Consider the following 15227-nt stretch of genomic DNA (forward strand, 5'->3'; position numbering starts at 1 on the left):
TACACATCAGGATAACAGATGGGATCCGGTCCTGGAGCGCTGAGCCAGCCTTAGGAGGCATCTGATGGGTAAGAAATGGCGTCCAGATACCCGGATCGTGACAGTTTTTTACCATGCTCATGCGATTGTTTTTACTGTGTATATTCCTCTGCATTGTTAATTTTTAAATTGACAATAATAATATATCTCTAAAAAAAGTATCTCTTATTTTATAAATGTTCAGTTTTTTTATTTTTTATTTTCAGCTACTTCGTACACAGAAGTGCAATATAGGATGACTCCTAAATATTGTTTGTTGGAGAATGCCCTGGACACTGCCAAACAAACATATTTCCAAACTCTTATCTCTGCTCAAGCCTCTAACCCAAAACGACTCTTTAATACATTTAAATCACTTCTGAATCCTCCCTCACCTACCCCACCAGCCACTATCAAGGCACAAGATCTTGCTTCCTACTTCAAGGAGAAGATTGATAAGATCCGAGATGAAATGGTATGCTCTTCGTCAGCCAGTGACCTGCTCAGTTCTTTACCTGAACCCTCTAGCACTCTCTCTTCATTTGATCCCACAAATGAAGATGAAGTGTCAACACTCTTCTCATCTTGCTTCTCTACTACCTCTCAAATTGATCCTTTACCTTCACAAATAAGTCAAGCTCTGTCTCCGGTGTTCATCCCTACCTTAACTAACATCTGTAATCTCTCTCTCTACTGCTATTTTTCCTTCACTGTTCAAGCTTGCAGTGATTACTCCCATTTTGAAAAAACTAAATTCTGACCCTAACTCTCTCTAAAACTACCGTCCTATCTCTCAGCTCTGTCTCTAAGCTACTTGAGAATTTGCCTACACTCGACTCACACACTTTCTTAACTCACACAATTTATTGGACCCACTTCGGTCAGTCTTCCATTCCCAACACTCCACAGAGACAGCACTGACTAAAGTGGTTAATAATTTGGTCACTACAAAGTCTAAAGGCCATTATTCACTACTTATTCTTCTAGATCTACCTGCTGCCTTTGTCACTGTTGACCACTCTCTTCTCATACAAACACTACAATCCCTAGGTCTTAAAGACACAGCCCTTTCTTGGTTTTTATCCTATCTAATCGCTCCTTCAGTGTTCGCTTCTCTGAATCTACCTCCTCTTCGCTACCTCTTTCAGTTGGAGTACCGCAAGGCTCAGTCTTGGGTCCTCTGCTTTTCTCTATCTATACCTCATCTCTTGGTAAACTAATCAGCTCTTTTGGATTTCAGTATCATCTGTATGCAGATGATACTCAAATCTACCTATTCTCCCCTGATTTGTCCCAATCTGTACTGGGCTATGTCACTGAATGACTTTCTGCCATTTCATCTTGGATGACATCTCGCCACCTCAAACTTAATATTTCAAAAACAGAGTTTATTATAGTTTCAACTGCCAATAGTGATATCTCTATCACTGTTGAAAACTCAACAATCTACCCTACCCCACAAGCTCGCTGCCTAGGTGTCATCCTTGACTCTAATCTGTCCTTTGTTCCCCACATTCAATCTTTCTCAAAATCATGCTACATGCATCTAAAAAAACATATCAATAATACGACCATACCTTACACAAGACACCGCTAAAACTCTAATCCATGCTCTCATTATCTCCTGTATTTATTATTGCAATAGTCTCCTAACTGGTCTTCCCGAAACGAGACTCTCACCATTACACTCAATTCTGAATGCAGCTGTGAAACTAATCTTCTTCGCTAGACATTCATCGTCTGCAGATCCATGCTGTCAGTCCCTCCATTGGTTACCTGTATTCTACCATATTCAATATAAAATACTTTTACTCACACACAAGGCCATTAACCAAACTACACCAACGTACATCACTTTGCTTATCTCAAAATATCTCCCAACCTGACATTTTCACTCTTCACAAGCTCTGCGTCTCTCATCCACAAACATCACTCGCTCCCACTCACGATTGCAGGAATTTCATCAGGCTGCACCCACTCTGCGGAATGCCCTACCATGCACAATAAGACTCTCCTCTTGTCTCCAAACCTTCAAGCGTTCCCTGAAAACTCACCTCTCCAGGCAAGCGTATCAAGTTCCAGAACCGCCCACATAACTTTCATAAACCTTCCTATCAAATTGCATCCACACATATCCTCAAATGTCTTCTCATTCGTCACTTTACCTTCCTCTCGACCCCGGTTCATCATTGCTGTATGACCATATCATACAGCCCACCATGAACCTTTGCAATCTGGTGGACAACTATGCAATAGATAGCACCTACCCTTGTGTATCCATGCCTATTTCCCTTTAGAGTGTAAGCTTGCGAGCAGGGCCTTCCTACCTCTATGACTGTTTGTTATTACCCAGTTTTGTTATATCATTGTTATTTTCTATTGTAAAGCACAATGGAATTTGCTGCGCTATATGAGAAACTAAATAAATGCTTTGGTGTACTACTCATTTATCTGCTAAAAATAAAAAGAAAGTTGTTGGGAAAGAAAGTTTTATCATCATTGTTTTTTTTGGACCACCCTATTATAACACACTATATAATATGTGTAAGTTATACCGACAAAGATATAGGTACATTTATCCATACACACATACATATTTCTTAAAAGTTATATACTGTATGTGGCACCCCGGAAGAATCGTGTGTGTGCCACTTTAAGATGGTCTTACTTGCAGCTCCGCAACAGTAGGAGAAGCGCTGGCACAGTAGAGTTAAATGTAGCCCATGGTCCAGTCACGTGACCTCAAGGAAGAGAGGTCAATGGACAGGGGCAGCTGGGAGAAGCAAATGTTGTTTGGAAGAAGAAGGTGGAGTGTTGTTGTTGGCGGAAGGAGGTGCTGAGGCATGGGAACATGGAGCAGACTGGTAGCTAAGTCCAGGACATGGTCGCAGGACGCTGAGCGGAGAGAGCAGCTTTGCTGATGGAGAGCAGCAAGGTGTTGCTGGGAAGCCAAGTGCCGGAAAGCTGGCATTGAGATGCCACAGCCAGGGACTGGATGCTTCAAGGCCTGGTGAGAGTTGCATACGCCACGGCCATCTTGAGACAGTGAGAAGCCAATTGCAGCAGGTGCAGCCAGCATATACCTCTGTTGCCTGGGTCTGAGTGAGTACTGTAAGAAACTGGCAGCCCAGCCACAGGCCAGTGTACCCTTCAGTCTCTGCCACTCTTGTTACAGACTGAGCAGTATTTAAAGGGTGCAGTAAGCAGCACCGTATTGGTGCCTAAAAACTGAGGGGGTGATTCAGATCTGATTGCTGCTGTGCGTTTTCATACAGCCGGCGATCAGTGATAGACTACACATGTGTGTGCACCGCAATGCGCACGCACGTCAGCAAATCAACAACAGCCATCACTGGACAGTGTCAGGATGGTGCGAAAATTTTGATCGCACTGGCATTCACAAGGGATTGACAGAAAGAGGCCCTTTTGTGGGTGGTAACTGATCATTTTCTGGGAGTGTCAGAGAAAACGCAGGCATTCCAAATTGTTTTCAGGGAGGGTATGTGAAATCAGCTCCGGAACCAATCAGCCTGTTCTCATCGCACTTGAGGAGTAAGTCCTGGGCTGCACACAGACTGCAGACACTGGAAAAATCATTCAATGGTGAGTGAGGTGCGAACGGATTTGCAGCTGTCTTCTGACTGGGTATTTTTTGCAGCTTGTCATACACATGCAATCACACACTTGCACGGTGAATATACACTCTCCTTTGGTGGCGGCTATCTGATTGCAGCACAACAAATTTAGCAGCTCAGCTATCAGGACTGAATTACCCCCAGAGTTTAATGTGAATCCAAAAAAGGTATTTTTGTCCTAAAGACTGAGTTTAATGTGAACGCAGAAGGAGATATTAGTGCTTCAAAGATGGAGTTTTATGCAAGGGCAGGTAGACAGTTATTTCTGGAAGGACTGATTTACTTATGCAAATACAGATGAAGACCTACAACTGAGAGAGACTGAGTTAATTCTATCCAAGAGTCCCTCATTGTGAGTGGGTTGCTGTTGTAAGGGGGCCCTACCATTTCTATGTAAGTTACAGCCTCTTTGAATAAAAGACTAAGCAACATTAACGTTTTACTAACCCAGGATTTCCCCAAGGTTTGTGTCCCATTTCCCCATTGACACGGTGCAGCACAGTAGACTTGAACCAGAGCTCCAACAATATTTGCCAGTGAAGATAATTGTTACCTTGGCTAGGGAGATCTAGAAAGTTATAATTTAGGATTACTGAGTATATTGCTGTCATTCTTCTTGTCATCACATTTTAGAATGGAACACACAGTATTTGATATTATTTCATGATTCCAATGTTTTTATGTTAATTTGTGATTCCAATTTTTCTTCATCCAGATTCCAATTACTCTTCTTCTGTGATTCAAATTACTTGTCTTTTGCATATTGGATGATCTGTTGTGGTGTGAACTGTAGTGAATTGCATGTTCCTTTTTCTTTTTGTAAATCAAAGTCTTTTTTTTGTGATTTACAACCATAGTAATGTACTTTAATCAATCAATCAATCAATCAATCATTCCAAATCCAAAGTTCATTGCAGATAAATAAAAAGTCTTCCTGTTGGAAATACAGACTCACTTCTGATTCATAGCAATCTATCCTACCTCTCTGAGCATGGTACTACGAGATAAGGTATGGGGAACAACATTTCAGGGGAACGGTCTGTCAAATAGGCACTGAACATCTTTGATACCTCTCTCAACTGCCAACCGGTGGTGTTACACATATACACATGAACATAAACTTAACAATGTGCATCAATACTGTAAATGGAAACAGGACACAGATTCTTGAAAAAGGACAGGTCACATGTCTACTCAAAATATTTATACAGCAAAATACAATATATAATTTGCACTGTGCATGCTCCGTAGCCAAGCACGTGACTCTAAGCAGCTACAGGTTTTTTTGGTTGAGTGGTATTAACTGGGCTACAATGGGAAGTGTGAACATACTGTAGAATAACTGTTCTATGGGTGTGTTGTGGGTGTGTAGACCAAAACACAGGCTGCTCCTACAATTGGTGTGCATGTGCAGAGACCCATCTGATTTGATACTGATGACAGCTACTCTCACAAGTGGATAGATGGGGTGGAGCTGCTGCATTGTGCATACAAGGCTGAATTTAAGATCTGCATTTATTTACAAGCACTCAACTTGTGTGCGACTCTGAGTCAGTAGCATCATGTCAAAGAACAGTGAGAGTAGTTAGTCTAACACCATTATCAAGTATCTATGTTCATGTAGACTTTTAGGCCTTGTTATTGACAGAATGATATGTATTGTAGCAGCTGTTATAGAAAACAATGGAAGGAAAAACATTTATATTAATAGTTAAATAAAGAAATCAGGATTTAAAATTATGTGGACAATATTAGATCTATTTAAACATATCTTCAAATGCTTTCTTGATGTAAATATATTCCTGACACATGGGATAAAGACTGGACTATGACATTTTAACCACTTATGAATATCACAGAGGCCCATTGAAAAAGCTTTATTGGATTAGATGTCATCTCCAAAAAGTTTCAGAAACATTTATATGTACAAAAATGTCCAATTGAGCCACAAAGTTTTTCTAAAACAATTAATTTTAAAATTGACTAAAGATTTTTTTATGTCTTTATTCTTCAGACAGTAAATAAAAGGATTTAGCATAGGCACCAAAACAACATACACCAGAGCGACGAGCTTGTCCAGTTTTGGATAGTAACTAGATGTAGGTTTAATATGCAAACAGAGCATAGTCCCATAATAAATGATCACACAGGTTAGATGGGAGGTGCAGGTGGAAAAAGCTTTATGTTTCCCTTCTGCAGATTTTATCTTCATAATGTTAGATATGATAAATATATATGAAACTAATATAAGCAGAAATGAAGAAAATGCCACCAGAAACCCGTCAATATAGTCTAACATTTCCACCATGGATATATCACTGCAGGTGATCAACAGTAATGGGGATACATCACAAAAGAAATGGTCAATAGGACGATCTGACCAAAAGTACATCTTAGCTATAAGGACAGTATGTCCAATTGGGTCTAAAAAGCCCACAACCCAAGAAGCAATTGAGAGACCAGCACAGCTTGTAAAACTCATTATAACAACATAATTAAGAGGGTGACAGATTGCCACATAGCGGTCATATGCCATGGCTGAGAGCAGGAGAAGCTCAGTAACAACCAAGGACAGAAAGAAATACATCTGAGTTATACATTCTGCAAATGAAATCACGTTATGTTTTGTGAAGAGCATATTAAATAGCTTAGGCAGAATATTTGATGTAGAAGCGATGTCAATGATGGAAAGGTTGAATAAGAAGATGTACATGGGAGAGTGCAGATGGGAATCTGCAGAAAAAATAGCAATGACAGTGAAGTTTCCCAGAAAAATTATTACATAGGCAAATATAAGTAATACACCGACTCTGACCTGTAACTCCAGATCTTCAGTCAGACCCAGCAGTGTGAATGCTGTCACATTATAGCAATCTCCTAATGTCATTTTAGGCAGAAAAAACACTGCACAAATGAAAACATGTTTTCTTTATTTAAATATGTGGTTAATATAACAGTATATTTATTAGCATAAAATATTTTTATATACTATTGATATACAGTATTTGGAAACCTCCACCCAAACTTCCGGTTTCTGAATACATCCAAAATGAGGCAAAACATCATCCTCCTGTCATCGGATCTCAGGTGGTTTGGATTTACATAAATGTCTCTCCCTCATGGTTTGGGCTCCATTTTACACAAAAACAGGGAGAGGGTGTGGGGTGGGCTGCAGTGTGATTTAGGGCTACCATGACTGCTAATTAAGAGCTACTGTGACTGTATTTAAGGGCATTGGGATATCGTGTCACCCTCAGACTCATTGTCATCAATGAAGGGCTGCAGGCTGCAATAGTGTGATTAGGGGCTACTGCAACTGTTAATAAAACTAATAATAAAGAATAGCTATTGTGACTGTGATTAAGGGCAGTGGTATACTGTGTCACCCTCAGACTGTGGGAAGCAGCAGGTTTAGGAAAATCATTTTATATATATATATATATATATATATATATATATATAGTATGCTGTTTTTCAAGCACTGTACTTATTAAATAACATTCAGAAGGTGCCACCCATCCATACTTCCTGCAGTGTTAGAAAAACTATAAAATGTATGCATTGTTGTTTAGGCCTTAGAAAATAATGTTCAGTAGGTGCCACCTGTCCGTTATTTACTGCTGTGTAAAAAATAAAATAAATGTGTGTTGTTGTTTAGGCACTGTACTTAGAAAAATGATGTTCAGTTTGTGCCAACCCATCTATTATTTACTACAAAAAAAAATTGTGTTTTTTTCCAGGCACTATACTAAAAAATAAACCATTCAGTAAGTGCCACCATTACTAACTAATAGCGCTGTCAGTCAATATGGATCATTTGAGAGTAGGAACAGCAACATAGTGCTAGCACTGTGGCTGCTGCCAGTGATAATGATAGTACTTTAACATCTACAGTACTAAAGGTGGTCCATGGGGCAGAGAGTTTAAGAAAGCGCACCTGAAATCTAAATAACATTTTAAAATTATATTTCACAAATGTTAACAAAAAAATCTACTCTAAAGGGAAAATTTACTGCCAAAAATGTAAAATTGCCAACATGCCATACACCACACACAAGAAATAGATTAGGCCATGGATTTTGCTTGCAAGAGGTGATGCTGCTAGTGCTGTTTCATGCTCTGGAATACCTATTGCAGAAGCCGGGCCAAAACACAGTCCATCATAAGATGATTCAATACATTCTCTCTCTGAGTCTAATTGAGTTGCCACCTTTAAAACAGACAAATCCGGTCACCCAAAAAAGAAGAACATTAAGGATGACAAACAAACTGTATGTTCCCAAATCCATGAGGAGAGTCTAGGGGTGTGCACATTAACTAAGTGTGACTGATATTTCTGACACTGTACTCATAGAGAAGACTCCTTCCACCATTTCTTCACCCTCTAAAATTGTGGGGATGAGCAGTACAAGTAAAGATGGTGACATAGAAATTGAGGATGCTACTGTGGTAGTGCTACAGGATTCAGGGGATATTTGTGCATCTGACACTTATGAGGTTGTTGTTAATGAAGATGTTGTTTGTGTAAGTCTGCCACCAGTGACAGCAGTTCTTGCCATGATAAAAAGAAGGCCATTGTTATGCCTGTGCATAAGACCAAAAAACTCACCTCTTATGTGTGGAATTATTTTTACGCAAATAATGACAACAATTGTCAAGCCATTTGTAAAGACATAGAAAGTAGAGCTAGATATGTTAATAATCTAAGGACTTTCTCCCTGTTACATCATCTGGAACGAGTTCATGCAAAGTTTTTGGGAAAATCTGGAAAATCCAGTAAAATAATGCCAAGCAGTCCAGCATCATCTAGCACCTTCATCATCAATATCCTCATTGCTGATTGGAGGTAGTCCTGCAAACAATATTTAGGGTAGGCTACATGGTCCAAATGGTTCTTATCTGCCGTCATATTCTAATTTGCAAAGACTTAAAGCAACTCCGCTATCCAGGATTCTCTAGTAGTTTCCTTGTGTGCTGCAGCTGCTGCTGGGGTGCGTCAGAGGGGGACCAAGACTAGTAGTTACAAACAACAATTGACTGTGAAACAATCTTTTGCAAGAGGATGCAAGAATGTAAGCTGCCATTAAGTTGCAGAGCAGTTCACTGAAGCCATGAGGCATATTCTTCTATTAGATCTAACGGTGTCATTCCGACCTAATCGCATGCTAGCTATTTTTTGCAGCTCTACGATCAGGTCAAAACTTTGCAAAACTGCGCATGCACCTCTATGTGCAGGCGCGTTGTATGGGTACAAAGTGGATCGGTGCTGGGTGATGGATTTAATGAAGAATCCATTCGCACAGCCGATCGCAAGAAGATTGACAGGAAGAAGGCGTTTATGGGTGTCAACTGACCATTTTCTGGGAGTGCTAGAAAAAAATGCAGGCATGTCCAAGCATTTGCAGGGCAGGTGTCTGACATCAATTCCGGGACTGGACAGGCTGAAGTGATCGCAGCGGCTGAGTAAGTTCAGACCTAGTATAAGGAAAATGTATGGTTCCTGTATAGTACAGGAGCCAAAGAGAAAAAGAAGAAAGACTACAAGTCTCTTCTGGGGCACACTTTTGTTGTGAATTATGTAATATTGTTAAATTAAAATATAACTTTTATTAGTATTCCTCAAAAAAAGGGGCTCTAAGGCAAAAAGGAACTGAAAAATGAAAAGGGTATTTTCAATTATATCAAAAGGTTAATCTATCCGATTTAAGCGTAGTTGATTGTATAAGGTGATACAAATCAAACTGACTGGCTCCGTTTGGCAAAAATATATGTCTCTCTGGTGTTAGAAAAGCTGCAATTCTGATATGCACGCAATATTTGTTGCCCTCTTCCGAAAAAATGAAGTGTACTTATAATAAGAATAACAATGACAATATATCGGAAGAGAGGGATATTTCTCAATCTAACAAATCGGGCTCACCCTGATAATTAGTAAGAGTCTACTGCCGTAATCTGAGGTGGATATAGTAAATGATAACAGTACTTTGGCTCCGGGTCCTATGTTCTAAATTAGGATATAAATACCAGCAGTACCAAGTATTCTCTGGTGGTCTCCCAACCAGGTACTGACCAGGCCCACAGTGCTTGGCTTCCAAGATCAGACGAGGTTGGGCATACTTAGTGTGGTTTGACCGCAGGTGGATATATCCTGCTTAATAATGTCCGGAACCAAATATTAAGTACTGTGAGACCCAAATTTTAGGTGAAATACCTGGGAGCTCTTTAAGTCCAGATAATAGAAGCATCAAAATGATGATGATGGTAATAAATTGAGGATGAGTCCTGGACCAGAGTGCGGCTTACTGACCAGCCTGATGCTGTCCCATTGTTACCATGTTTGACATGTATTTTAAGTTATTATATTGTGCATAGGTGAAGAGTCACAACAGTATCTGAGAAAATTGTTTCAACAAACTTTACATGCAGTATTGTGTAAGTATTAAATCCTGATGGAGCATCAAACAGAAAGAGTAATCCTACTGTTAGGTGGAGGGGTGAAATACCCCCCTTGGTCATTAGAAACCGCCACTGGAGGTCCGTGGTAGAGGGTGAATCCAGCAGAGAGACGCCGGTGTCCGCGGTCCGCAGACCGGAAGTTCGGAAACCGGAACCGGAAGTGACAACCGGAAGTGACGACGTACGTTTCGCTTGGGGAGCTTGTTCACTCCGTGAACAAGCTCCCCGAGCGAAACGTACGTCATCACTTCCGGTTGTCACTTCCGGTTTGCGAACTTCCGGTCGGCGGACCGCGGACACCGGCGTCTCTCTGCTGTATTCACCCTCTACCACGGACCTCCAGTGGCGGTTTCTAATGACCAAGGGGGGTATTTCACCCCTCCACCTAACAGTAGGATTACTCTTTCTATTTGATGCTCCATCAGGATTTAATACTTACACAATACTGCATGTAAAGTTTGTTGAAACAATTTTCTCAGACACTGTTGTGACTCTTCACCTATGCACAATATAATAACTTAAAATACATGTCAAACATGGTAACAATGGGACAGCATCAGGCTGGTCAGTAAGCCGCACTCTGGTCCAGGACTCATCCTCAATTTATTACCATCATCATCATTTTGATGCTTCTATTATCTGGACTTAAAGAGCTCCCAGGTATTTCACCTAAAATTTGGGTCTCACAGTACTTAATATTTGGTTCCGGACATTATTAAGCAGGATATATCCACCTGCGGTCAAACCACACTAAGTATGCCCAACCTCGTCTGATCTTGGAAGCCAAGCACTGTGGGCCAGGTCAGTACCTGGTTGGGAGACCACCAGAGAATACTTGGTACTGCAGGTATTTATATCCTAATTTAGAACATAGGACCCGGAGCCAAAGTACTGTTATCATTTACTATATCCACCTCAGATTACGGCAGTAGACTCTTACTAATTATCAGGGTGAGCCCGATTTGTTAGATTGAGAAATATCCCTCTCTTCCGATATATTGTCATTGTTATTCTTATTATAAGTACACTTCATTTTTTCGGAAGAGGGCAACCAATATAGCGTGCATATCAGAATTGCAGCTTTTCTAACACCAGAGAGACATATATTTTTGCCAAACGGAGCCAGTCAGTTTGATTTGTATCACCTTATACAATCAACTACGCTTAAATCGGATAGATTAACCTTTTGATATAATTGAAAATACCCTTATCATTTTTCAGTTCCTTTTTGCCTTAGAGCCCCTATTTTTGAGGAATACTAATAAAAGTTATATTTTAATTTAACAATATTACATAATTCACAACAAAAGTGTGCCCCAGTAGAGACTTGTAGTCTTTCTTCTTTTTCTCTTTGGCTCCTGTACTATACAGGAACCATACATTTTCCTTATACCAGTTCACTGAACTACCTCTGGGAGCACCGCCAACCTAGTGCCAGATACTAATTATTTAATTACTCATGGCCAGATGTTGGTTAACATTATAATTATAGGTTTATCCTATAGTAATTAAATCAGTAAGTTTATAGATTGAGAGATCCTGTGCAGACCCTATCATCCTCCTTTTCTAAGTTCAGACCTACTCAGACACTGCATAAAAGGTTTTTGTAGCGCTCGGCTGCACAAGCGTTCGCACACTTGCAAAGCGAAAATACCAGTGACATGCGGTGGGGTGAGGCAGGTGAAGGAGAGCCTCTCCTGTCATACTAACGTTTGTGCCAGAGTTTTGACTGTATAAAGTTTATGAAAAATACAAATAATATGTTTGAAATTTCTTCTTTGAATTATTCTAATCATTTTTATAGCCCAAACTCTGGAGTAAAAAGTCTGTGGCAGGTGAGTCAGTGCCTCACCTGTCTAACTTTTCCGCACATCTCAGATCAAAACTCACTAAATTCAAGAGTTTATTCTGCTGCACCTGTGTATAATGCCCAGATGTACCCTTTGGCTCATATATTGCGTGTAAATCTAGCTCTGGTGCTAGCCAGTGCCTCCTGAGCCATTTAGCTCACCGCACATCCCTGGAAATTACACTCCCCCATAGGTGGCGACTATCTGGTCGCAGCGCTGCAAAAAATAACTAGCGAACGATCAACTCAGAATGACCCCCTTAGTCCAATATCTGCAATTAATCCATCTGCTTTTGGACAGATAATTCAGGTCCTGTGCCCCTGCTACCAAATTTCATTTTGGTTCCATTTTACCAAAAAAGCAATTCCTTGCCTTTACCTGGAAGTTTTAAGAAATCCTAATCCTTAGCCTAGAAAATGCCATTGTACCTACAACTCACTTAACCATATTTACTGTATGTGGGCAAGTGGACGGTAGTTGTCAAACCAAAGAATACATGACTGTGCCATCACACTGGGTGGGTGTATTGCCTTCAGCAACAGTATTGAACACAAAATGCCAGCTAATTCACAGGCAGGCTACTCTCTTTATCACCAGCTTCACAAAGAGGCAACTAGTGTCAACCTGTTAGATGAACTCAGGGATATCACAGAAAATTGGCTTACGCCACTAGCAGTCTCCTCAGGATTTTTCATTTTCACCAACGCAACAAATATTATGATAGTTTTTTTGCACACACTACAGTATAATTTTTGTGGTACACATTATTTTTTTTATATAACAGAGGCATACAGAAAATGCTGTCTGTGGCCCGAAAAATGTCTGGTCATTTTTGCCATTCAGCAACTCTATGTAGAAGATTGCAGTGGCTGCAAGAACAGTTCAATTTGCCATGCCACCAATTAAAGCAATAGGTGGTAACCAGGTGGAATTCCACCCTTTAAACGCCTCAGCAAATGGAGTAACAACAACAATCCATCCAAGTGTACACAAGCCATGACATAGGGAGAGGAGAGGGAATGTACTGTACCTTAGTCCAGCACAGTGAATAGTGCTATTTTATGCTACAGTAGCTTCTGAAACCATTTGAAGTAGCAATAAATGAAGTCAGTTAAGGTACAGGCCCTCATTCCGAGTTGATCACTCGCTAGCAACTTTTGCAGCGCTGCGATCAGATAGTCGCTGCCTATGGGGGAGTGTATTTTTACTTTGCAAGTGTGAGAACGCATTTGCTGCCAACGGCACAAAAAAGTTATTTGCAGTTTCTGAGTAGCTCTGGACTTAATCAGCTGCTGTGATCACTTCAGTATTTTTAGGTCCCGGAATTGATGACAGACACTCGCCCTGCAAACGCTTGGACATGCCTGCATTTTTCCAAACACTCACAGAAAATGGTCAGTTGACACCCATAAACGCCATCATTCTGTCAATCACCTTGCAATCAGCTGTGTGAATGGATTCTTCATTAAATCCATCACCCAGCACCGATCCTCTTTGTACCCGTACAACGCGCCTTCGCATTGTGGTGCATACGCATGCACAGTTTTGCCAGGATTTAACCTGATCGCAGTGCTGCAAAAAGTTGCTAGCGAGCGATCAACTCGGAATGACCCCCACTGTCAGACTGATTCCCTTAGGTCAGGTGATTCCCTTAATTAAAGTACAGGAAAAGTAGCCAGAGAAACTGAAAGAGTAGATGAAACTAAGCGATTCCAAAGTGACTTGTAGAACAAGTTTTTTATTCGATTCAGCAGGTCCAAAGGGTTTTCAACATCTTTCAATTGGATTGTATTACATTATGGAAATCTTTCTTCCCTACTGATACAGTTTTTAAAAGATGTAAACATCTCCTTGTGAGCAAGTTATCAGCGTAAATGGCACAGGACACAGGAAAGTTTCCTGCTGCACTTTCTCCTCCAACTGCTTCTGCCAGGAAAAACTAACTTTTTTCCAGAGACCAACTGGTGATGGCGTTGAGTCCACTCAGCACACTAGAGTGAAACAAAATTATGACATCTAGTCAGGCCTAAAAGAATTGCCAAAAATGATTGACACCTCTACCATGACTTAATCTGATACAATAACTACACCGCTCGAAAAAAAAAAAAAAAATTCTATAGTCAAGGATATTTGAATGAATTTAGGGTAATTTGAGGGTGCTGATTCCAAATATGCTATTGGTTTTCCCAGATTGGCTCTATTTTTTTTATATATTGCATATACCCTGAAATTGCATTTTTCCCATAAGCGCTTTAGACCTGCTTGTCTTAGTAGTTCAGGTTTGATCTGCATTGTGTACTTACTGCATCTGATACTTTTAGTTACTTATTTCTTTGTTCACAAACATCATTAAAGAGCAAAATTTGTTGTTTTTCCAGACAAACATGAGTTCTTCTCGTAGATCTTGCTTAAATTATCCTGATGTATTTTGTTACATTTGTGGCAAATAACATTCCTCAAGCAAAGAAAAGAGATCACTGAATTTGTGACGCAAGCCTATCTTGTATATTTTGGCATAAAGCTTGGTGATCAAGATAAGCCCTGGGCTCCCCACAAAGTCTGTCAAATTTGCATAGACAATCTTCACCAGTGGACAGATGGAAACAAAAAAACGTTTGAGCTTCGGTGTGCCTATGATGTGGAGGGAAACCAAAAACCACTCTGGTGACTGCTACTTCTGTGCTGTCAATGTTGAAAGTTTTAATAAACACAAGAAACAGAAATGGGAATACCCTGATTTAAAGCAATAAATGTCAAAAGTTTTGTTGTTTCATCAAATAAATATTCATTTTGAGTGTTTTGAGTTTCTTTTAAAGTGATTTGTAGTAATTTCTACATGCTAAGATACACAGTTCTGCATATCCAAAACTTAATATGCATTTTACTATTTTTCATGGGATACCCAATTATCTCAAAAAGTAGAACCAATGTCATATTTAGAATCAGCACCCTCAAATTACCAAAAATAGACTGAAAAATTCTTGATTATAGGCATAGTTTTGACCAGTGCTATTATTAGAATGGTGAAGGATTATTTTAATGACAATGTACAAGTTATCATGTCAGACAGCCCCTTTGACTACTGGAAGGAAAAAAGTAAACTTGAAGTCCACTGTACAAAACAGCTTTGCTTTACTTAAGCTGCTTATCCTCCTGTGTGTACTTGGAAAGTGTATTAAGCACAGCCAGTAACCTTGTGAGCAATTGACATGAGGCTACTACCTAAAAATGTGGAAAAGCTGATGTTTATAAAAATAGTCTACAAATT

At 40.0% G+C, this 15227-nt stretch overlaps 1 protein-coding gene and 1 pseudogene across 1 annotated transcript; one reads left to right on the plus strand and one right to left on the minus strand.

The window, feature by feature from the left end:
- Positions 1-5571: 5571 nt before the first annotated feature.
- On the minus strand, positions 5572-6540 carry LOC135057367 (olfactory receptor 1C1-like). The gene has a single exon (XM_063963255.1). The coding sequence runs from the start codon at positions 6538-6540 to the stop codon at positions 5572-5574; it is 969 nt and encodes a 322-aa protein (XP_063819325.1).
- Positions 6541-10841: 4301 nt separating this feature from the next.
- On the plus strand, positions 10842-10959 carry LOC134898434 (5S ribosomal RNA; annotated as a pseudogene).
- The last annotated feature ends 4268 nt before the right edge of the window (positions 10960-15227 follow it).

This window comes from Pseudophryne corroboree, chromosome 3, assembly GCF_028390025.1.
Source record: "Pseudophryne corroboree isolate aPseCor3 chromosome 3, aPseCor3.hap2, whole genome shotgun sequence".
Taxonomy (NCBI): domain Eukaryota; kingdom Metazoa; phylum Chordata; class Amphibia; order Anura; family Myobatrachidae; genus Pseudophryne; species Pseudophryne corroboree.

What these genes read in the sequence shown, in the direction of transcription:
- LOC135057367 (XM_063963255.1), bottom strand. Translation starts at nt 6,540, where the DNA reads ATGACATTAGGAGATTGCTATAATGTGACAGCATTCACACTGCTGGGT.